The sequence below is a fragment of the Panthera uncia genome, chromosome D1 (assembly GCF_023721935.1).
Source record: "Panthera uncia isolate 11264 chromosome D1, Puncia_PCG_1.0, whole genome shotgun sequence".
Lineage (NCBI taxonomy): Eukaryota > Metazoa > Chordata > Mammalia > Carnivora > Felidae > Panthera > Panthera uncia.
In genome coordinates this window covers 15,128,600-15,151,912 of record NC_064808.1, presented here as the reverse complement: position 1 = coordinate 15,151,912, position 23,313 = coordinate 15,128,600, and the positions used below count along the sequence as shown (strand labels likewise).

The 23,313-nt window shown below is 46.9% G+C and overlaps 1 protein-coding gene across 1 annotated transcript in view; it reads right to left on the bottom strand.

Moving 5' to 3' along the window:
• Positions 1-911: 911 nt before the first annotated feature.
• LRP4 (LDL receptor related protein 4) overlaps positions 912-23,313 on the bottom strand; it is a 50,861-nt gene continuing 28,459 nt past the window's right edge. The window contains 18 exon segments of the mRNA XM_049639630.1: positions 912-3,409; positions 5,840-5,981; positions 7,522-7,609; positions 8,176-8,243; positions 12,349-12,484; positions 12,944-13,057; positions 13,355-13,499; positions 15,371-15,479; positions 16,314-16,448; positions 16,613-16,831; positions 17,864-18,167; positions 18,520-18,745; positions 18,868-19,030; positions 19,830-20,001; positions 20,108-20,194; positions 20,539-20,679; positions 21,856-21,987; positions 22,076-22,265. Coding sequence (XP_049495587.1) covers positions 3,077-3,409; positions 5,840-5,981; positions 7,522-7,609; positions 8,176-8,243; positions 12,349-12,484; positions 12,944-13,057; positions 13,355-13,499; positions 15,371-15,479; positions 16,314-16,448; positions 16,613-16,831; positions 17,864-18,167; positions 18,520-18,745; positions 18,868-19,030; positions 19,830-20,001; positions 20,108-20,194; positions 20,539-20,679; positions 21,856-21,987; positions 22,076-22,265 — 2,904 coding nt within the window. The 3' untranslated portion in view covers positions 912-3,076.

The window sequence follows — 23,313 nt, the reverse complement described above, 5'->3', positions numbered from 1 at the left end:
TCTTTTTTTTTTGGGGGGGGTATGTAGGGTGGGGGTGGAGGCTGTTGCTAGATTCTAAGCTCTGTGGTCAGGCTTGGCCCACAGTAAGTGATAAACGAATTAACGGAAGCATTATTCTATAAAAGGTCTGTGGTTTAGAAAATCAACTACTGGGCTCTGACATAAAATTCTACATCTCGCACGGGACTTCCATGATTCCTAATCATCATTAGGAACCTGAGAAGGGAGCCCAACCCCCTGTCCTAGCCTTGAGATGTAGTGGATAAATTATAACAAGGAAGCTTTTTTAAAATAAAAGGAAGAAAATAAAAATAAATAAAAGGAATCTTAGTGTTGATTTGATCCATTCTTCGAAACTACGAAACTTTACTAAGATCAAAAAGAGCTAGTAGCATATCTGGGCCTTAATGAACCTTTCTTGTCCCCAGTACTTTTCTTACTATATCTGACAGTCTTGCCAGGGACTGTCATCACAAGGCAAAGTCAAATTCTGTGACAATGAAGTCCTCATAGACCTAGAACAGAAATAGAAGATATATAGTATATATGTCATATACTTCCTTCCAGCGCCTGGAGAGGTCACTAATAATCATGACACTTTCCCCTTGGAGTCTCCCCAGGACCTCAGGCAGCCACTGCCAACCAATCAGAGTCAACACTCGAGATTAAAACCTGCCATCCCTGTTCTAGAGGAAGTGAGGATTTCACAAGCCAATGAATTCTGGTCTTGACCTGTCTCCTCAAGAGGAGTTGACCCTTCAACCAGGAACCTCACACCTTTTATTGTTCTTCACCATCCTCACGTCCCCCAAGGACTTAAAGGTGATGTTGCAAGAAGGTTTTTGAAAGCATGGGTCTGCCAGACAGAGCGGGTGCAATGATTAGTCATGACTCCAAGCCAGGCACAGTGATTAAGAAAAGCTAAATTTATATTAAATTATCATAAAGTCCTAAAATACTGAACATAGTGGTTAAATAACTCCAGAAAGTCCAATCTCTCCAGTGAGTAACGTTAAAACCATTACACATGAGCGCGGGAGAATCACTTCCATTAGTTTAGGACAAGAGAGGTTTTGCTTTTTACATAGTGAATCAGTGCTCAAATAGAGATTTCTTCAAATATGTCTTTTCTACATTCTGAACAGCCCAAGTGCAATAAGATCCTTCCCCCTTCCCAATCAAGAAAATGCCACTTTTCTACTTTCTCCTCATCCTCAACCAAGAGTCTGAGGACCCAAAGTGCTCTTTTCCTGCCCTGTCAGATGTGAAATGTCCCCCCTTCATCCCATAAGTGGCACCTCGCCTTTCCCACTTTGTGTACTGGAAAAGACTTGCTGGCCTGGCCAGGCTGCCCTGTGTGGGCCCAGACCTGGCTTGGTTACTAACAACAGGGCTAAGGGCTTGGCACCTGTCTCTAGCAGCCTTAGAAGTGACCAGAAAAGCTTTGCTCTTATCTTTTTTTTTTTTTTTTTACTCACATGTTTGGCAGCTGATTTCTCAATACCAAGAACCACAGGAGAGGTTTCAAATCAGGAAACTTCCCTACAAGCCCTCGCCTCTCTTCTCAGCCCATTGTCCTCTCCTATTGCTTCTTGTTCCTGGGTGGAGGAGGTCTGGATCTGCTCCAGGCTGAGAGCCCTTCATCAGTGGTTCTACCTTTCTACATCCTGCCCCCCTACTTTTGTGTCTTGATTTAGCCCTCCTCACCACCACAAGGCTAAGTCAGAGAAAGCAACTTGGGGCGGGGGGTGAGGGGAAGGAGGGGGCTATGTAGAAGGTTTAGGGCAGAGAAAAAGGTCTCAACTCCCCTGATGCTAGCACGAGACACACGCTCTTTGTGTGAATGGGCACGAACCAAGTGATGGCATCACAGCATGGAAAGTCAGTCACTTAGCCGGGAAAAGAGTTGGAATGGGAACTTCACCACCCCACAGCCACAGGTTCTCTGTCCACTAACTTTGATCCCTGAGCACTTGAGAGACAACACAGGAGGTTCAACCTCATGGATACTTCCTGTTAGGCCCTGGGTGCCCCAAGTCTATAACCCAATCTCTCTTCCTGACCATTTATGAAGACTTTTGGCCATTTCTTTGAAAAGCTGTTTCACGGTCTCTATGCTCAGAATCCCAGAGAATGAGCGGGGAGAGGGTGGCAGAACGTGAAGGTCCAGGTGATATGCTGCTTTGGGTCTAGACAGCGCTGGTAAGATGTTGCAAAGACTTAGCCCTCGGGGCCCCACATTCCTCAAGCCCCTGCTCACAACCTGGTGACTTAGAGTCAAAGACATAGGAAGGGTACTGGCCAGCAGTGGCACCAGCGGGGGAATTCATATTAGCTGCTGCCATACGGTAAAGACCCTGTCATCGGAAGGTAGAAAAGCTTCCAGACAAACTAGCAGGAGGAAGAACAGATTGAGCCACACCCAGATCTCACCAATATCGGCAGCTGAAAAAAAAAAAAAACAACAACAGCAGCTCTTAGGGCAAGAATAATATCCATTGCCAGCAATGGACAGGACACGTGGCCCAACCACCCTAAAAGCTTTCTCATGTTACCAATGCACTTGAGGCTGGAGGCTTCCCAGATGCCCATACCAGCTGGGCTCACTCCTCCTTCCTCTCTCAGCCTCTATCCTTCATCTCTCTCTTTACCCTTGACCCCTGCCCCAGCCCCTGATGGGCAAGTTCTCTTAGAGAAGCGGCCAGGCTGGCTCTGATGGGAGAGAGGGAAGTCTTGGATCATCAGTTCTTGTGAGGCAGGGTACCAGGGAAAAGCTCTGTACTGAGGAGGAATCATTACTGAGCCTAGTTTTGGGGGCTCAGGATGGGGTGCAAGAGGTGAAGTTGGCGGTAAAATCCAGGTCTAAATTTTCGGGATGCACCCTCATTTCTTGTGCACAGGTAGTTATGGACTCAGGTGGAAACAGCTCCCGCGGAGGACCCGGGAGCGGTTATGGGGTGGGAGGTGGAGGAGAAGGACGAGCACATAGGAAGGGGGCCTGTTGTATAAGTGAGCACAAGGACCGGAAGTCCATGAAGGAGAGGGAACAGGCAGGGAGGGAAGGGAACGACGGTGTTTAGACCTGGCTCTCTGAGGAGAGCTTGCGTTCATGTTTCCAGCCCGTGTCTGGCAGAGAGCCCCGTCTTTCAGGAGTGGCTGCGGTATGGACACTGCTGCACTCAGACTGCTCTTCCTGCAGCAGCTGCTCTGTCTCCGTGTCATCCAGGGAGCCAGAGCTGGCCTGGATGGACACTGTGTCTGTCTTCATGCACACATGATCCCGCAGAAGGCCCCCCCGTGAGCTGCGGAGTTGCTTGAGGTCGTCCCACTCAGCATCGTCCCCAGACAGAAGGCAGATTCCCTCTACAATCTTGATCTTCTCCTTGGTGTAGTTATGGTCAGGCCCGCCCTAGGGTGGAGGGTGGGGAGACACGGTCAGTCGGCTGGCTCTCTAAAAGGATCTCACGGTGAACCGGAAAAGGAAGTAGATGGGGTGAGAGGAGGTGTGAGGGGTACAAAGATCCCACAAACAAATGGGGAGACTTGGTCAGAGAGCAAACAGATGAGTCGGCCTAAAAGGAGAGTAGCAGCTAGGATGATTATTACCCTTCTTAAGACAGGGAGGAGGGAGAACCATGGCTTCCAGTCCTGCATCATCCACTCACTGGCTATGTCACCTTGGGCAAATTACTCAGCATCTCTAAACTCAGTCTCCACACCTGCAGTGTGGGGAGAATAACAGTATCCATACCTCATAACCAGTTGCGGTGAAGGTTCAATGAGGTGATACACATAATGCAGTTAGTAGGTGCTTGACACGTAAGATACGTTAAATCATGTTAGGTATTGTTACATTGTTATTGTGAGTTATTAATGGGACACCATGCTGATATGCATGGCCAAAAGTAATTGACAAAGGCAATTCAATGTGCATTTATTTGGGATTTGAAACTCCTCCTGTGCTCTTTTGTTCTTAATTCTCTTCTTCCTAATTTTGTTAAGGAGAAAACTTTTGGGAGGTAAGACAGGAGGAATCTAGAAAATCTCCTTATTTAGATTTTGAGTGCCAATCCTTTGGGACCCTATAACCTTTTCTGGGAGGTTACTCTGGCTCTGCTCCCGCAAGCCTTGGGGCCATTCTCAAGCAACCTGGGATTGTTCCAAGGACAGCCTTAAGTTCTACTCAGGCTTCTCCCTTTGTGGATTTCTCAAAGAGGAGTCTTACTCCTGGTTTCTGGGGGATACCAAGCAAAATGCCACCTCTACCAGGACACAACGAACCATGGCTGAGATTCTGTCCTGGGACAGTATTCCCACCGAGAGCTCTGCAAATGTTCCTCTATTTTAGTAGCAATTCAACTCCACAGACATTTACTGAGCCCCTGCATTAAAGAGGATACTTTGCTGATTGCCCTCTGGGAGTGACAGCTCCCTCAATAGAGCAGAGACAGACACAGCACACAAGCACACAAGCACACATGTGCACGTGCGTATACACACACTCATTCCCCCAGCACACCCTCCAAGCTGAAATTAGCATAAGATTAGAGAGAGCCGTGCAGTGTCTTCACCTCAGAGACACGCTGGGTAAGCTAGGGAGAGGTGGGGGACACGGCACTGGCAGTTTGGGGGGGGGGAGGAGAACACCACTCCCTCTACAAACACAGTGCAACAGGTACCTGAAATCAAGAGGAAATCAGAAGAGAAAGGGTGAAAGACTGTCAGAGGGGTGAAAGAGCTGCTGAGGAAAAGCACACAACAGAAGAAAAGAGGTCACACACTTGTAAGTTCTAACCTGTGAACCTTATTATGGTTCTTTTCTGGGGCATCAGACACTCTAGGAACCTAAGACTCAAGAGTCTCTCAAAGATACTAAGTGAGAATGGGATCTACCATCCCTAAAACTGACAACTATCCCTGCAGGTTCTGTTTTGGCTTACAGTGGAAGCTCTTTTAATATGGAAACTCATGGAGCCAGAAAGCATGGGATTATTATGTAAAGTGCACTCGTTATGCATGGTGGCCCTGTAGATATGAGGGCAAGTTTTGACTGTGCGAGACAGGCCAAGAGAGTAGAACGATTAGGGTTTCATAAAGGATATAACTTCTGATGAAGGGTTACAGGATTTTAGAAAAAGCAGCGGTTGTATTAGACTAGGAAAATCTGAAATCCCAGGCTACTGATTCCTTGTGGAAATGGGACTGTTTTTCAAGCCTAAACACTCAGCAAATAATTTTTCACTGAAGCAACAAAGGAGTTAAGAGAGCAAAAGCATGTAAACCTTCAAAATTCTAGAGAAATCTCTTAAGATTCTGTGATAAGAGGAAGAACAGCAAAAACATAAACAAAAACAAACAACAACAAAAAAACCCAGCCATTGCCAGCCATAGGTGCCAACAACTTGGATCAGAGGTTAGAAAAGGGAGAGTCCAGGAGCTGTTGGGTTTTGAGGGGTATTGTCTAGGCGTCTGGGGTGCTTCACAGGGGCCTCACTGCAGGGGAATGATGACTAAATGAGGAAACACCTATGAGCCTAGTAAAATATCTCCTGGCAGGGAGGCGCACACTCCCATGCTTTCAGACTCAGACCTTCTGGAATCTGCTTTCTAACCTTGCTCTCACTAAGGTCCCTCAAGCCGGTCCCTCAGAGAGTCTACATCTGTCCAGAAACCCAAATCACATTCATTTCTTCTGTGCACTATGACTTCCAAAATGGTAGATGGGACTACCCGGCATCCCTCACTGATCCATTCAGGCAACTGGAGCATATCCTTCCCCCCTCCAGAAACAAACACAAACAAACAAACAACCACCTTGAATATAAACTTTAATTTTTACCTCTTTCTTATAGCACAGTTGATTGTACATGGCTGGTTTCGGGATTGCTTCAATTTTCACTTCTTGAGTGGAAGTTCGGTAGGAAGGGTTGCTGTAGGTCAGGTTTCCCATTCCCGGGTCAGTTAACTTGGATTTTTTGTGTCTTTAGGAGGAAAGGTGAGGAGAAATTAGTTCAGATCTTTATCGGAGTGATATCTGGGGAAGTTGTAACCTCAATGTGGTAGGCAGCCTCTAAGACAGCTCTAGAGATCCTCGCCTCCTGTTTCTCCCACCTTCTGAATCCCTGCTCCTTGAGTGTGGGCCGCACCTGATGATTCACTCACTTCTTTTTATTTATTTTTTTATTTTTTAAGTAATCTCTACACCCAAGGTGGGGATCAAACCTACAATCTCAAGGTCGAGACTTGCACCCTCCACCGACTAGGCCAGCCAGGCGCCCCTGGTGATGCACTTCTGAAGAACAGAAAATACAAAAGTGACGGATGCTAGATTAGGTTCCAGAGAAACGTGTGGCTTCTGTCTTAGGTTGCCCTTACTCTCTCTTATGCTAGCTCTGGGGAAGCAAGCTGCCAAGTGGCCAGTTGTCCTTTGGAAAGGCCCTGCAAGGCAGGGAACGGATGAGAGTGACCTACAGTCAACAGCTGGCAAGGAGCTGAGACCCTCGGTCCAACAGCCTGTGAGGAACTAAATCCTGCCAACAGCTACACGCATGTGCTTGGCAGGGAATCCCTCCCCGGTCAAGCCCTGAGATAAGACCACAACCCTGGCTGATACCTGGACTGTAGCCTGGGAGAGACCCTGAGGCAGAGGCATGCAAGTAAGCTGCACCCAGATTTCTAACCCACAAAAGCTGTGAGATAATAAATGGTTGTCATTTTAAGTTGCTAAGTTTGGGAATAATCTGCAATAGACAGCTAATCCACTGTGTCAAGACAGATCTGTGTTTCAATCCCACATCTGTTACTTACTAGCTGGGATCTTGGTAGACATAATCTAAGCTTTGTGAGCCTCAGATCCTTATCTGTAAAGTGAGGAGTAATAATACCTGTATTATGTAGCATTGATACATATTCACTAAATAGTCACGGTTACTATTATTATTAGTGTTGTTGTTGTTGTTGTTGTTGTTGTTGGAAGCAGGAGCCACAGCAGCATAGCAAAATCCTGGTATTTTTGCTGCAAGCTGTGTTTAAAGCATTTGGAGAAAATATACAGAGGGTCATAAAAAGGATTCTAAACTGAAAATGACACACACTCCACCTTCCCAGGATGATCCCTACTGAGCAATGACATATCAAACAATATTGGGGTAAAGGCCGTGGTTATGTGAAGAGAAGATCATTTCCACCTTCGGTGGTTTGAGGTGAGGCAGAGCAGAGGACAAGCAAAGATGGCAGCATCAGTCCCAGCTCTGTCTCTTCCCGTGTGACCTTGGGTAAAGCCCTCTGTATCCTCGTCTATAAAGAGAATCCCGAGGGCTGCTGTGGTCCTAATATGAGAAACCTGCTTGGGCTGTGAATGGTGAAGAAGGATCAGAGTTCAGGTTCTACCTCGCTCTGACCAGGGACCTATCTTCGACGTGAGGCTGGTCAGAGGTTAGATCAGCACGATGTGGAGCTTCAGGAGAGCACAGATAATGAGGACCAGTGACCATGTGGCCCCTGCAGCGAGGCTGAGGTTACCTGTACAGCATCAAAGCTGCAATTGCCACCAAAATCAGCAGAATGCTGAGGAGTCCACCGATGACGTAGCTGACATGAAGTCCTTCCCCTAGAAGAACAGAGAGACACTAGGTGGGGGCCACGGACAATCTTCCAGCTGGCGTGAGGGCTGGGAAGACGAGGGTTCCTTTGGTAGGGGTTGGATCCCACACCACCTGAGGATAGCCAGGGAAGAGGCCGCAGGGGTAAGGGTAGGGGGCTGAGAAGAGATCTATGGTCCTATCTCTCATCCCAATTCCAATATTTACTACCCATGTGACTTAAGGCGAGATGCTTAACTTGAAGCCTATGTTTTCTCATCAGTTAGAGGAGATAGTTAGATGAGCGATAATAAACCGCTCCTAGCCTGCTGGCAATGACACGTGACTGTGTATATACATATACACACATGCACACGTGTGCACGGGCACACATATATACAGCTTAGCAAATGGTTGGCATATGGAAAGTACTCTGTAAGTGGTGGCTAACTAATGATTGTTTTTTCTATGGATTCAGTCTGAGAAATGGGTTGGACAACCCCAAAGAGTCCCTATGAAGGTTTTGGAAGGTATCAGTGGAAATTCGGATTCCTTATACCTTCTTTTCTAAAACAGTTGGGCACTCAGGGCTCACCTGGAGCAGCAGGTATGGCCTCATTGGAATGTGCACAGAGGCCCAGCCGAGCATCCTTTTCAGAGCATCTGTGGGGCAGAGAAAACTGAATGTGAAGGTTACTTGTATTCGATAAAGACCTTGCCTTCCTCTAGGAAAGGGGGAAAGTCCTGGGAAGGACAGGGGGAAAGGCTTTGGAGTGGGGCTTGCTGATATTTGATTGTACCTGATGGGAGACATCAGAAGCACAGACCAGGAAATACAGAGAAATCAGTGTGAGTCACTGTCTTCGGGATGCGATATCATGTTTAAATGAGTTTTAAAATATGTACGCTTAGGGGCGCCTGGGTGGCTCAGTCGGTTGAGCGCCGACTTCGCTCAGGTCACGATCTCGCGGTCCGTGAGTTCGAGCCCCGCATCGGGCCCCTGTGCTGACAGCTCAGAGCCCGGAGCCTGTTTCAATTCTGTGTCTCCCTCTCTCTGACCCTCCCCCATTCATGCTCTGTCTCTCTCTGTCTCAACAATAAATAAACGTTAAAAAAAAAAATATGTACGCTTATTATTTTTATTTTAATTTAAAAACAAGTTTTAAAAATGTTTATTTATTCCTGAGTTAAAGAGAGACAGAGTGTGAGTGGGGGAGGGGCAGAGAGAGAAAGAGAGAGAGGGAGACACAGAATCCGAAGCAGGCCCCAGACTCTGAGCTGTCAGCACAGAGCCCGACGTGGGTCTCGAACTCACAAACTGTGAGATCATGACCTGAGCCGAAGCTGGACACTTAACTGACTGAGCCACCCAGGCACCCCAAAATATGTACTCTGTAAAGAAGATTCCTCTAAAAAGGAGAAGCAGGTCTGGAAGTAAGCTAGAAGTCTGCTGAGACAACACTAAGGATATCAATAGTAGGGTTCGTTAAGCTACCAGGATGAGCTGGAAGAAACTACCAGCCAAGCAAACCTCTGACTGGATACAGATTATCACAAGGTCTAAACAGACCTTGAAAAAACCCCTGTTTTTCTTCTCTTCATTCTTTCAAAAGAGAATATGCAAGACATCCAGAGGGAGGGATCAGGGAACCAACTTGAAATGCTAAGGAGGTAATTTCTTTGTGGCACATTATGAACAATCAATTAAAGGCATCTCCTGGGGTGCCTGGGTGACTCAGTTGGTTAAGTATCTGACTTTTTTTTTTTTTAATGTTTATTTATTTTTGAGAGCACAAGCAGAGGAGGGGCAGAAAGAGACAGACAGAGGCTCTGAAGCAGGCTCTGTGCTGACAGCAGTGAACCTGATGTGGGGCTCGAACTCACAAACAGCAGGATCATGACATGAGCCAGAGTTGGATGCTCAACCAACTGAGCCACTCAGGTGCCCCTGTCTGACTCTTGATTTTGGCTCGGGTCAAGATCTCATGGTTGTCAGATACAGCCCTACAACGGGCTCTGCACTGGGCCTAGGCGTGGAGCTTGGTTAAGGTTCCCTTTCTCCCTCTTCTTCTGCCCCTCCCCCTGTGTGTGCATGTGCTCTCTCTCTCAGAAAATAAATAAGTAAATAAATAAGGCATCTCCTAAAAGGCTAGAGAAAAGCTACTTGCAAGAACATTTGAAACCAAGATGCATGGAGTCTTCAAATAGACTGTGACCCTAAGAAAGTAACTGAGTAGGGTTCAAAAGTTTTCTAAACTATCCTAAAGAAAATCAGATTAATCATGATTGATAGTACTTAAAAGTTAATGAGAAAAATACATGTTTATGTCTGGGTATTTGCTTTTCTATACAAACTTCTAAAAAGAGAATATGGGGCAAATAGGACAGATTTGCTCATGTGCAAATGTTAGAATTTTATTTTATTTACTTTTATACCCCCAATTCCAGTTCTCAGACTTTATTTACTTTTTTGTAAATGCTTATTTGAGAGAGAGAGAGACAGAGAGACAGAGTGTGAGCGGGGGAGGGGCAGACAGGGAGACACAGAATCTGAAGCAGGCTCCAGGCTCTGAGCTGTCAGCACAGAACCTGACACGGGGCTCAAACTCACGGACTGTGCAAGATCATGACCTGAGCCGAAGTTGGCCGCTTAATCCATTGAGCCACCCACGTGCCCCTATTTAGCTTATTTTTTAAGTGGACTCTACGCCCAACATGGGGCTCAAACTCATGACCCTGAGCTCAAGAGTCACTACTCTACCACCTGAGCTAGCCAGGCACTGCACAAATTTTATTATTTTATTTTATTATTTTATTTGTTATTTAACTTTCTTTTTTCTTTTTTTAAGTTTATTCATTTACTTTGAGAGAGAGCATACACGCGTATGCGCACATGCTCCAGCAGGGAAGGGGTGGAGGGAGAGGGAAGGAGAGAGAGAATCCCAAGCTGACTCTGCATTGTCAGCACCGAGCCTGATGTGGGGCTCAGACTCAACCGTGAGATCATGACCTGAGCCGAAATCAAGAGTTGGATGCCTAACCAACTGAGCCACCCAGAAGCCCCAAATTTTATAATTTTAAAGACATGAATCTAGAGTTCTCCTCTGGGATTATTACTATGTTTCTGCTTTCAGAATTGACATCAAGTGTTAATTATCTTTTAAGCTAAAGTTGATAATAAAAATAAAGAGACTGGTATATTACAATGGAAAAAAATGTTGTAAATAGAAAAATGTCTGGAAAGATAGACACCATTAATCAGCCATAAAAAGGAAATTCTGCCATTTGTGACTACATGGATGGACCTTGAAGACATTATGCTAAGTGAAATAAATCAGAGAGAAAAAGACAAATATTGTGCAATTATCACTTATATATGGAATCTAAAAACAACAACAACAACAACAACAACATCAATCCCCAACTCATAGGTTGCTGCTTGCCAGAGGTGGAAGGTAGGAGGAGTGGATAAAATCAGTAAAAGTGGTCAAAATGTACAAACTTCCAGTTATAAGTCCTGGGGAAGTAATATACAGTATCGTGACTATAGTCAATAATACTGTATTATACACTCGAAAATTGCTAAGAGAGTAAATCTTTAAAAGTTCTCATCGCAAGAAAAAGACTTTGTAGCTATGTGTGGTGATGGATGTTAACTAAACTCACTGTGGTAATCATTTTGAAATGTATACATATATAAAATAGAAAATATTAAGAGGAACTATACATGGGTACTTATTTCTTCTTTATTCCTGGCTGCATTTTCAGATTATTTTTTGCAAGGCATAAATAAAAAACATAAGAATTTTTCTAAATTGAATCTAATATCATATTTAATCAATTTTAAGATCTGTATTGTTCTCTATTCCAACATCTCCGGAACAGGAATGTGTCTTACAATCAGTGGCATCTCATAGTTGAGGTTGGTCATTTTTTCAGTTGAAACTCTCAAATCAGGATGCATCTTTTTTTTTTTTTTAAGGTTTTATTTATTTTTGAGAGAGAGAGACAGAGTATAAGTTGGGGAGGGGCAGAGAAGAGAGGGAGACACAGAATCTGAAGCAGGCTCCAGGCTCTGAGCTGTCAGCACAGAGCCCGAAGCAGGGCTCAAACTCAAGAACCACGAGATCATGACCTGAGCCAAGGTTGGAAGCTTAACTGACTGAGCCACCCAGGCGCCTCAAATCAGGATGCATCTTAAATGGATAGCACCATCAACTTAATTAAATAAAACATTTTATACTTGATTTGAGAACTGTTCATGTTTATGCTTGCTTATTTAATAATAAGGTGTGTGTATACATGTGTGTGTGTGTACACGTGCATGTACGTGCATGTGTGTTTGAGGTCATTATAAGCTAAAGTCATTACATCCCTGGGGATGTTCCAAGTCATAAAGCCACAGCCCAGAGACCACTATGACTTGGCAGCTTCTAAGCAAACTGTAGGACAAGACCATATACTAAATGTGTTATGAGAACAAATGTCACCAAAAGGAAGGAGGAATGCCATGTAGGAACTCCTCTGAGTGATTTCTCTCTCTAAAGCTGCTCTTAAAACTTCTCGCCCTCAGAGCTAAAAAGAGATCCACTTACAACGATCTACAAGTCTATATATCATCTCCAGTTCCAAAGAGCAGGGACGGGTGGCTCATGATGTGACCTACTTCCCATGTGCCGGAATTATCGAGCTAAGACTGTGGTCTTCTGCCGGTGGAAGATGGTGATTTGGAGAAAGGAGCCCTCAATCCCATATTGAATTCACTTACCTTCCTTCCACCTCCTCCAGAGATGTGTGGGTCCGGGTGGTTGAGGAACGCAAGGTGGTAGGAAGTGTGTTGGGTAGCACAGGGCTCCTTTCACTTATGCTGGTAGCCCTGGGAGCTGGGGGCACTAGACCAGGTACTGAAGAGAATAGGAGGATTGAAGTGAGCCACTAGAGCCCCAAATCTCTACGTATGATCCAAGAGTAGCATCCTGGGTTACCTGACAGAGCCATCTTATAGCTGCCTTAATCCTACGCATCCTCATTAGAGGCTCTTCATACTGTAAATAAAAAGGATTTGGACTCCAATATTCAATAGCTCTGGATGGGCTAGCTGGTCCACAAAGGTCAGGAAAAGACAGCAATTCACAGGCCACCGCAGGGATCAGAGATTCAGGAGACCTGAATTCCATTCTTGTAAATGCCAGAAGCTGGACAAACTCAGGTCTGTGCTATTCCAAAGCTCAAACTCATTGTTCTCTCACTCAGCTGTAAGACTCCCCGAGGGGGATCCCACCCAGAAGGACAAAACCGAGGCTAATGATCCTCTGCCACTCCAAGGACCCTGCTGTTCCAGGGCGTCATTCAGTCCAACTCACCAAGGGAGCAGGGCCGGCCATCGGGCTCGTCAGGACAGGCACACACGAAGTCAGAGGCTCTGGCAAAGCAGAGGTGGGTGCAGCCTCCATTATTCACACCACAGGCATTGGTCCCTGGAGGCAAAGCAGGTATGTGTCTGGTCTGGGCTAGAATCGGGTCTCCCAATTTGACACCTACCTCTCTTCAAGGAGGAGCTCCACGGCTACCTCACTCCAAGGGACAGTAAGGCAGAAGGGGCATAACCACATGGGGCTGAAAAGGTCGAAGAGCTTACAATGGGAACCAAAAGGCTCTCCTGTGGCTCTAATGTCTCAGTCTGTTAACTCAGGGACTGTTAATACAGTTGCTGGGATGATCAACCACCCCACCGATGGTAAGGAAGCAAGCAGGCTCAGGACCCAGGGGCCCACCTGTCTGCCGCTGAGGAGAAACCACAATGATATCCATGAGCCCTTCCACATTCGCCAACACCGTCTCCTTGCTCCGGCCTGAGTACTTGTCGACACGCTGGATTGACTTGGTCTGCCAGTCTGTCCAGTAGATCCACCTGTCCTGCTACTCAACAGGGAAACCCCATAAAGAGTAAATATTATTCAACAGTCTGACCTCAGGTACAGCTTCTGGGCTTTGGTATGTGTACCCCCTCTGCTGAAATGCCCTGTGTCTCTTATCCAGCATGCCAACTTCTGTGTGTCCCCCATATCGCACTGTCCAGGAAATCTCCCCCAGTCCATATGGGATTCGTTCCTCCATGCTTTTCTGTGCCTTCTACAAGTGAGTTTTGGCACTCCACGGTCATTTGTTTACATGTCTGACATGTAAGATTAAGTTCTTCAAGGACAGAAATGTCTTTCATTTCCTTCTCAATTTCCAGTACTAACACTTCATCCCCAGTCAGTTGACTGAGTGGCTCAATGAATAAATGAGTTCTTGTACCTGGCAAATAGGAGTAACTTAGGGCCAGGGGGTCCTTCTAAGGTCGCTGCTCTTCTGGGCCCTTCACAAAGAGCCCTGGCCCAAATCCTCTGGTTACTTCTAGGGGAAGCTACCTTCTAAAAATGTTTATTTATTTAGGGGCCCCTGGGTGGCTCAGTTGGTTAGTGTCTGACGTCAGCTCAGGTCATGATCTCACAGTTGGTGAGTTCGAGCCCCGTGTCGAGCTCTGTGCTGACAGCTCAGAGCCTGGAGCCTGCTTCGGATTCTGTGTCTCCCTCTTTCTCTCTCAAAATAAATAAACATTAAAAAAAATTTATTATTTTTTTTTTGAGAGAGAGAGAGCATGAGCAGGGGAGGGGCAGAGAGAGGGAATCCCAAGCAGGCTCTGAGCTAACAGTGATGCAGAGCTCGAACCCACAAACTGTGAGATCATGACCTGAGCCGATACCAAGAGTCGGTCGTTTAACCGACTGAGCCACCCAGGTGTCCCTAGGGGAAGCTGCCTTCTAATTTAGTGATCCTGAGATTCTCAACCAGGGGTGGGGAGGGCAATGAAGGTGGTTCCCCTCCTGCTTCCAGGTATACATCAGAAATCCCAGGGGAAACTTATAGATTGAAAAACCACATTCATTATCATCCTATAGTTTTACATTTGGAGTACGGGGGTGGGGAACTTATTGTTAAGTAGAGCCAAACTTTTATTGGCTGGTAGGATATAATATACAAGACAGATAAGTGGAAGTTTGTCAAAAAAGAACAAGGGTTTTTAAATAATTGAGAATCCCTGTTGTGGCTCCAGGCTTGATAGATCTCCTCTTTCCCTTCCCTGAATTATTTTACAGGATAAGAACTCAAAAATGATAGCCAGTGATAATTAAAAAGATTAAAAATAACACACACTGAGTGCCAGATACTGTGCTGATGCTTTGTGTATATTTCAGGAGGACACTATTATGAAACTCACTTATTCTACAGGTATTAGAGAGGTTCAGTATCTTATCCAAAGTCGCAGTCATTCAATGACGCAGGCAGAGCTTGAACCCATGGAGCTGGCAGATTAGAGGTACTCAGTAAGCATGTACCAACTGGCTGGCTGCCTCAAAACTCTGGCTCTTAGCCACTGCAACCTACTGCCACTAAGCCAGCTGCCTGGACTCAGATATTGGGAACACAGCACTAGGATCAACTACGGACCCTGTTAAAATGCACATTCCTGGACCCAACCCTCATGAAGTAGATTCTTTTTATGCCAAGGCCCAGGAACCTACATTTGAGAGCCACTCCTTCAAATGCTAGAACATGGAGTGGTGTTGCAGGAGTAGCAGGCACATGGTGGCAAGGCTTCAGTGTACAGGAAATACCCCTAAAATGAGCTTCCGTAGCAGGATCGTTAAGTAGCAACTAGGGTTGAGGCTCCCAACTTGGAACCCCGAGGAAACCCCCCCCCCCCCCGGCAAGGAGGTTTAGTTACCTCTCTCCTGAGCCAGTACCTGAGTGAGAGCAAAGGGGTGGGACACGTGGCTGACTAACACCTGCCGTAGCTTCCCATTGAGGTCAGAGCTCTCAATCCGGTCCAGATGGGCGTCCACCCAATAGATCCTGAGAAGGAAAAGTGAGAAGAGGGCTGCTCAAAATGCTTGCCAAGAAGCCCAGTCCTTCCCCGCAAGGAGCTATCTGTTCCCTCCTGAGCTAACTAGTAGGTGCTGTGAGCGGTCATAAAGCACCCTTGATGAGAGGTCATTGCAAGTCCCAATGCTGAAGAGGGGAAGCTGGGGACTCAAATGGGGGGCCAGAGCTGTGTGGGGCGGGGTAGAAAGCCTAGTGACCTCTGAAGAGCCACCCTGCAGGCTCATCTTCAGCAACCAGATCACCCTTTGGCTCCTTCCCAAGAATCTAAGCCGAAATTCTTATGAACACTCTTTAAGGAAGAGATCTTGGTCTATATATAAGGAGCTCATTGAGGTTATCCCAACTCTCCAGGTGACTTAGATTCCTTTCCCTTCTTCTGGGGGCAGAAAGAGAAACTGCCTCAAATCCCCTTTCACCCTCTTTTCCTGCCCTTTAGCATTTTTTATCTAGGCAAGGAGTTGCAAATTCCAATGAGCAAAGGGATCAGAAAAGCAACAAGCGCAAAAAATCAGCCTCCGACAAATAAGGGGTCATGGGACGTGTGGTCCAGCCAGAGGACGTGCTCTGCTAAAGACACTCAAATCAAAAACATATAAACCACACAAACAAAATCCATCTGAGGATTGAGGGCTATATTCAGCAACCTTTGCTCTAAAAATATGTTCCCTCATCCTTCTCACTGCTTTTTCCCTCCTCACCTACCAAGGAGCTCTCTATTTTTCTTTTGTTTTCACTATCTGAATCTCAACCATCTTCTCCTGTGCCCACCCAATTTCCAGAAAGCAATTGGGACAGGATTCCCACCTGCGGGTATCATAGTCCAGGGTAAGGCCATTGGGCCAACCCAGGTCTGTGTTGATGAGGACCTTCCGCTCAGAGCCGTCCAAGTTTGCCCGCTCAATCTTGGCAATGTGGCCCCAGTCTGTCCAGAAGAGGTACCTAAGGTACAACACTGCCATCATCACCAAGGCATGGGAAGATGGTACCAGAGGTTGACAGAATACAGGGGACACGCTGATACCATGAATACAGAGGAATCTTCCAAGGGACCCTTCATCAGGCCCTTCTTCCCTGGGTCTCTTTTCTGCTGGCCATAAACTTACCCCTTCCTGGGGAAAACGGCAATGGCCCGAGGCTCATCCAGGCTATTGTTGATCAGCACTTTGCGGCAGGAACCATCTAGCCTTGATGCCTCAATGGTATTTCGGCCCGTATCTGTCCAGTACAGATTCCTGGCCACCCAGTCTACTGCCAGCCCGTCGGTGGTCTTCAGGCCACGCCCGATCACTGTCTCCATGTTGCTGCCATTCAGATCTGCTCGCCTGAGGGAACAGCTCAGGGTTGGGTGACTGACCGGATTGACCAGAAATAGACTGAAGTCCCTTTAATCCATGTTCCCATAATTGGATCCCTACTAGAGGCTCCAGAAGGGCAGAGACCACATCTCTGTAAGTACATTCCTCAGCATCTAGAACAGTAGGTACTCAAAATATTAGCAGAATTAATGAATAAAAAATTCTTGGGAGGACAGAGTATTTCCTGGTATTAACAGTGGATGTTTGGGCCCATGTCTTACAGAAGATGGGTTAGTAATTCCCTATATACCTTAGGGATAAAGATTGCTAGGTGGTAATTATAAGAAAGGCACATTTGTCAAAACCTACCTGTACATTTTTCCATTAGCCCTACACCAGGGTGGGGGTATGTCACAAACATTTAGGGGACTTCTCTAAACTATGTATTCCCACCTGTCCCCAGCATGAGACCCTAATACACCCCTCAGAGATAACTGCAGGGAATGCCCCTATTCTTTCACGTGAGAATCTCTGTCATGGTAAACCCCTCACACTAGTGGGGGGAATCACATTCCTCAGCTATGGTGGGGTAAAAAAAAAAAAATGGAAGGAATAATAAAAAGTAAAATAAAACAAAAAATATTTTTAAAACCACAAAAACACAACCTTGGAAACCATCACAAGCCTTGGCATTTGGCCAGGGCTCCTGTATTATAATACAGATACATGGTTTAGTTACATGGCCTACTCATCAATGAGTTTTAGGGGATCCTTGGAGCCCCCACAGGGCCCAATGGTGGGGTAAAGGCTCCAGGTCCCCAGCCTGACATGTCCGTTTTACATACTGGGCTTCTCTGCTAATCTGGAAACAAGCAAACAAACAAAAACGTCAAATTTAAACTCTGTTATGAGTGATAAGCAAACAAGTCAGGATCAGAACTCACTATCCAAGCTGCCAAATCACTCAGTCTATTTAGAGGTCAACAGAGACCATAACCTCACCCGGTCAGGGATCAAACACAGATCTGTGTCCTCTGGAGGTTTCAGGGATATTCCTACCTGATAACATCCAGGAATACATCTGTGTAATAGACCTTTCCATCCACACTGTCATAGTCCAGGGAGATGACATTGTTGAGCTCAGGGACGGGGACGTGCACATCTGTGTGGTCGCTGGTGTCCAGCGAGATACGCCGGATGGAGCCGCGGCTGGAGAAGAGTAGGTAGGTCTCGGGAGAGGGATCACAGGTCTTCCCATCTCCCTTCAGCTGGATGCCAGTGGGGCAGGCACAGGAGAACCCCGAGGGCCGAGGCAAGCAGAGGTGGGAGCAGCCGCCATTTCTAGAGCCGCATTTGTTAAAACCTGGTGAGGCGAGAACATGAGCTTTGACACCCAGCCTGGAATACTGTGGGAATCTTACAAGGGCCCTAGTTGCCTGATTCTCTGCTGTTCTAAGTGACAGAATTTGGTACCCAACAGGGATGAGGTAGAAGAAGTCCTTTGAAGGTGTGACAGCATCATGTAGTTATAGCACCAGCCACACCCAGAAGGAACAAAGCCTGATCCAGGAAGGGGGCTTAGGTAGGTCCTTGTCTCTGAGATTCTAAAAGGATCTCTGTGCTCTGGATGTATCTCTGTCACTGAGATACCCACACACCACCCCCCCCCCCCCGGAAAGCCAGCTCTGGCTCACAGCCCTAGGGGGTTCTCTCACCCAGTGGCTGTGCCCGGTCTACGGCCTGGATGTCCATGAGGCCTGGCAGGTTGGACCTCACCAGGATGACATTGCTGCCAGTACCCTTGTCAGCACGGTGGATGCTACGGGTCTGCCAGTCAGTCCAGTAGATATAGGAGCCAAGCAGGGTGAGGCCATATGGGTGCTGCACGGGAGATACCAGCGTGTGCCGACTGGCGCCGTTCAGGTCAGCAGCCTCAATTCGCTGTAGAGGAAGGAGAGGGTGGGGGGTGGTCGTGAGTCAACTGGGAGCCCTGAGTGGAGATCCTCAACAGTCCTCTCCTGTCTTCCCAGGCTTCCGGGAAGCAAGAGGAGCAGTATCCTCACCTCAGTGTGAGCATCAGCCCAGAGCAGCTGGGAACTGGCCTTGTCCACGGTCAGCCCATTGGGCCATCCTAGGTTGTTGCTGATGAGCACAGTCCGGTCTGAGCCATCCATTCCAGACCGTTCTAGCTTGGCATTCTCCCCCCAGTCTGTCCAGTACATGAACCTGGGCAAGGAAAAATACTAGCTGTTATGTCCAGAGCTCCTAAACACTGTAAGTACTGACAATTTGCCAAACACTGCAAAAAGTATTTTATGCAAAAGGTGGAGTTGTTGTTTATGGGCTTAGAGTTTCAGATTTGCAAGATGAAAAAGTTCTGAAGATCTGTTTCACCATAAGGTGAATCTACTATACTGAGCTATACACTTAAAAAATGGTTAAGGGGTGCCTGGGTGGCTCAGTCAGTTGAGCGTCTGACTTCGGCTCAGGTCATGATCTCAAGGTTCATGGGTTCGAGCCCTACGTCGGGGCTCTGTGCTGACAGCTCAGAGCCTGGAGCCTGTTCAGATTGTGTCTCCCTCTCTCTCTGTTCCTCCCCTGCTCTCACTTTGTCTCTCTCTCTCAAAAATAAAGATTAAAAAAAATTTTTTAAATGGTTAAGATGATAAATTTTATATTGTTTTTTACCACAAGCGAAAAAAAAAAAAAGAACTTTCCATGTACTGCCTCACTTAAGTCTCACAAGAGCCATGGGGTATATACATTTTCATTATCCCCTCCATTTACAGGTGAGGAAACAGAGGATCAGACGTTAAAGATGCATCCTGGGTTCCTGACTCCAAGGTTGGTGCTTTTTACCTCTATATCATCCTACCACCCTGAGTCACAAGGAGTGGAACAGCCCCAGGAAGGTGGGGCACACTTGCACTTCATAGCCCACTTTCACACTTGCCAGGGCCCCAGCTGAGCCAGCTCCCAACCCCTGCCCAGAACTGCAGAGCCGGCTCTCACCCCAGGCTCTCACCCCATCTCGTGGTACAGCACAATGGCCCGGGGGCTGTCAAGGTTCTGCCACACCAGCACTTTCCTCATGGACCCATCCAAGTTGCCCACTTCAATCCGGTTGGTTCCCGTGTCTGTCCAGTACACTTTCCGGCCAATGGCATCCACTGCGAGCCCATCTGTGGTTTGCAGCCCTGCAGGAAGTCAAGAGCACACACTGGCTCCTGCCTTAAAACAGATGGGCTATTTCCCCAGCTCTGTAGCCAGACACATGGTCCCCGGGCTGGGAGCAAGGCTCACCTGTGGTGATGATGTCCTCATGCTGTGAGCCTTCCAGATCGGCACGGCTGATGCTGTGCAGTGTACTGTCTGACCAGTACACCTTTCCTGGAAAGGAAAGGCTTGGCTCAGCCCGGACCCTCACCTCTCCAATGGATACCCCCAGCGGACTCATGCTCTGAGACACCAGGGCATGTCAGAGAGCCCCATACTGCTGAGCAGAGGAAACCAAGGGAAATACGGAAATATCATGGCAGTAAAAGTTCTTGGCAGAGGTGGAAAGGAAGGCTCCAAACCATGCCTTCATTACCAAAGAGAAAGTGTTGTGGAGATGGGGGCAGGGCTGTGCCAGAGGGAACAGGGAGCCTCAGGCTCTTAGCAGGAAACAGGTGGTGGGGGAGGAAGAATTGCAGTTGCAATAGGTAAGGGACAGAGGGCAGGGCCACACAGACCTTCCTGGGGATCCACTCCAATGGCAATGGTGTTCTTCATGGTAATGTTGATAGGTACCACCACATCGGCAAAATAAGGGATGTCCAAGGAGACCATGCGTATGTCTACTCTCCTGGCGAAGATGAGGAAACTGTTCATGCCTGCCCAGGTGGGGAGAAAAAGAAAGAGGACAGTCACCCTAGTGTAGCCAGCAAGAGGATCTGAAGCAAGGCAAACTTGAGTTCATGCCTGTCCCTGTCAGTTTCTAGTTGTGTTATCCTGGGCAAGTGATTTAAATTGTTTAAGCCTCCGCTTCCTCATCTGTAGAATGGGGATAATAGCAGGGTATCTGCAGGATTAAAAGAGATCATGCACAGGAAGCACTCAGCACTAGGCCTGACACATATCATAAATGACAACTCTTTGTTAATATGTGGAAGTGACTCCCTTTGAAGGAACTTTTACCATGAGGTTGGAAAAACTTCATGTTAAGTTAAAGAGGGCTCTCCCTATAACCTGGGAGGCCCCATTCACAGATCCTTTCTCATTCAAATTCCCAAGAAAGTTAGGTTTCAAATGCAGCCTGCCATGCAGCATCCCCTAGGGAGAAACATCAACTGCTAACATCCGGGCGGCTACACCAGGCCCTGCTTCTGGGACCTTCCAGAAGGGTTGTCACATACCTTGTATGCTCACAAAAGCACCACCTCCAACGGAGGTACCATGACATTGGAGAGATCATATGTTTTAATATGTATTATACCAGCTATGGGCACATAGAACTAAAGTGACTTGTTCGAACCAAACCAGTATATTATGACAATTTTCCAACAGTGAAAGTGTCTGAGAACAGAGCATCTTTTTCTAATATGCATAGAGACACCATAAGAACCAATTAGACTCTGCCTATGCTCCTGTCTACCTGGTCCCCTGGGCCGCTTCCTGGGCTTCTCCTTTTTTCTTTTTCTTTACGTTTATTTATTTTTGAGAGACGGAGAGAGACAGAGCATGAATGGGGGAGGAGCAGAGAGAAAGGGAGATACAGAATCAGAAGCAGGCCCCAGTTTCTGAGCTGTCAGCACAGAGCCTGATGCAGGGCTCAAATTCACGAGCTATGAGATCATGACCTGAGCCAAAGTCGGACATTTAACCAACTGAGCCACCCAGGCATCCCCGGACTTCTCCTTTTTTTGTAAAACTTCTTGGTTTCCCCCATGCCTCTCAGAGTACCAGGACCCACGGTTTCTCAGCCCAACTGGAGTCCCTCTACAGGGAAGGAACAGAGCCACTGCCCCTCCTAGAGAAGCTCTATCCAGGTCTGTGATGCTCAAACTCACCCGGTGAGCAGGTCTTGCCATCGGGCATCAGGTTGATGCCCGTGGGGCAGGTACAGCTGAAGCCACTTGGATTTGGGGACCGAAGACACAGATGGCTACAGCCACCATTTTCCATAGCACATGGCGTGGACACTGGGTAGGGAGAAGGAGGGGGAATCAATGGTGACGTCTATGGCAAAGGAGGACCAAGGAAAAGCTGGTGCGGGCAAGGGCCGCTCACCTGGGGGCCGCCGGCGGTGGAAGACATGGATGTCCATAAGGTTCTCCAAGTTCTCCTGCAGGGTCTCCCGGTCCAGTCCTGTCAGCCGGTCGGCACTCTGTATACTCTTGGTCTGCCAGTCAGTCCAATAGATGCGCTCTCCATACAGGGTCAGCCCAAAGGGGTGGGGGAGCTGGCTTCCAATCAGCACCTGCCGGGGCCCCCGCACTTGTGTCATCCCCCATCCAGGCCCGATAGCACAGAACAGTGGCCAAGAACTCAGGTGTGGAGTCAGGTTGGAGTTCTTCTACTATCATCTGCTACGTGACCTTGAGCAAGAGCTGGTTATAAAATCTCTCTGACCTTTGGTTTGCCAATCTAGGATATGACCATGACAGTGCCTGGCTCCAAGGGTTGTGTGATGATTGTAAAAGACCACGTATGATTTACATAATGTCAAAATATCTCTGCACGAGTTACTTATTAATTACAAAAGGAAAAACAGCAACTTCACAGTGGACACCACCGTAACCACGCAAAGTTAGTACCACAATAATGGAACAAGCGGACATCTGTGCCTGCTGATGAGACACACCGAGCACTCAGGACACGACTTTATTTAATGTAGTATTCCTGCCCCAAATACATAATCTGAATCTACTTACAAGGAGACATCAGACAAATTGAGGGACATTTTACAAAATAACTGGCATTTACTCTTTAAAAATACAAAGATCAAGACAGGCCTAGAAGGGACTTATTTCCTTGACTGGATGGGTTAAATAATTATGAGGAAGTGTTCCAGATTACAGGTTAAAGATACATGATTACTAAACAGTTTGATCTGGGATTGCATCCTGGCCTAAGAAAGAAAAAAGGGGGGAAAAAGCTATTAAAGGACATTATTGGGGCAATTGGTAGTGAAATTGAATATGGACCGTGAATTAGACAGTAATATGGTATCAGTGTTAAATTTCTTGATTTTGATCACTGCACCATGGTTACTAAAGACAATGTTCTTGTTCTTAGGAAATTGAAGTATTTTGGGGTCAAGGGCAGGACGTCTCCAATTTAATCTCTGATGGTTCAGAAAAATAATAATACGCATGTGTGTGTGTATAGACAGAATGGTTCAACAATTTGACTATCCTTACAACTTTTCTGTAAGTTTGAAATTATACCAATAAACAATAACAAAAAGAAAGAGAGCGATCACGGGTCTAGAATGCAATTGGTGATTAAATCGTGTTAGCTGTGAT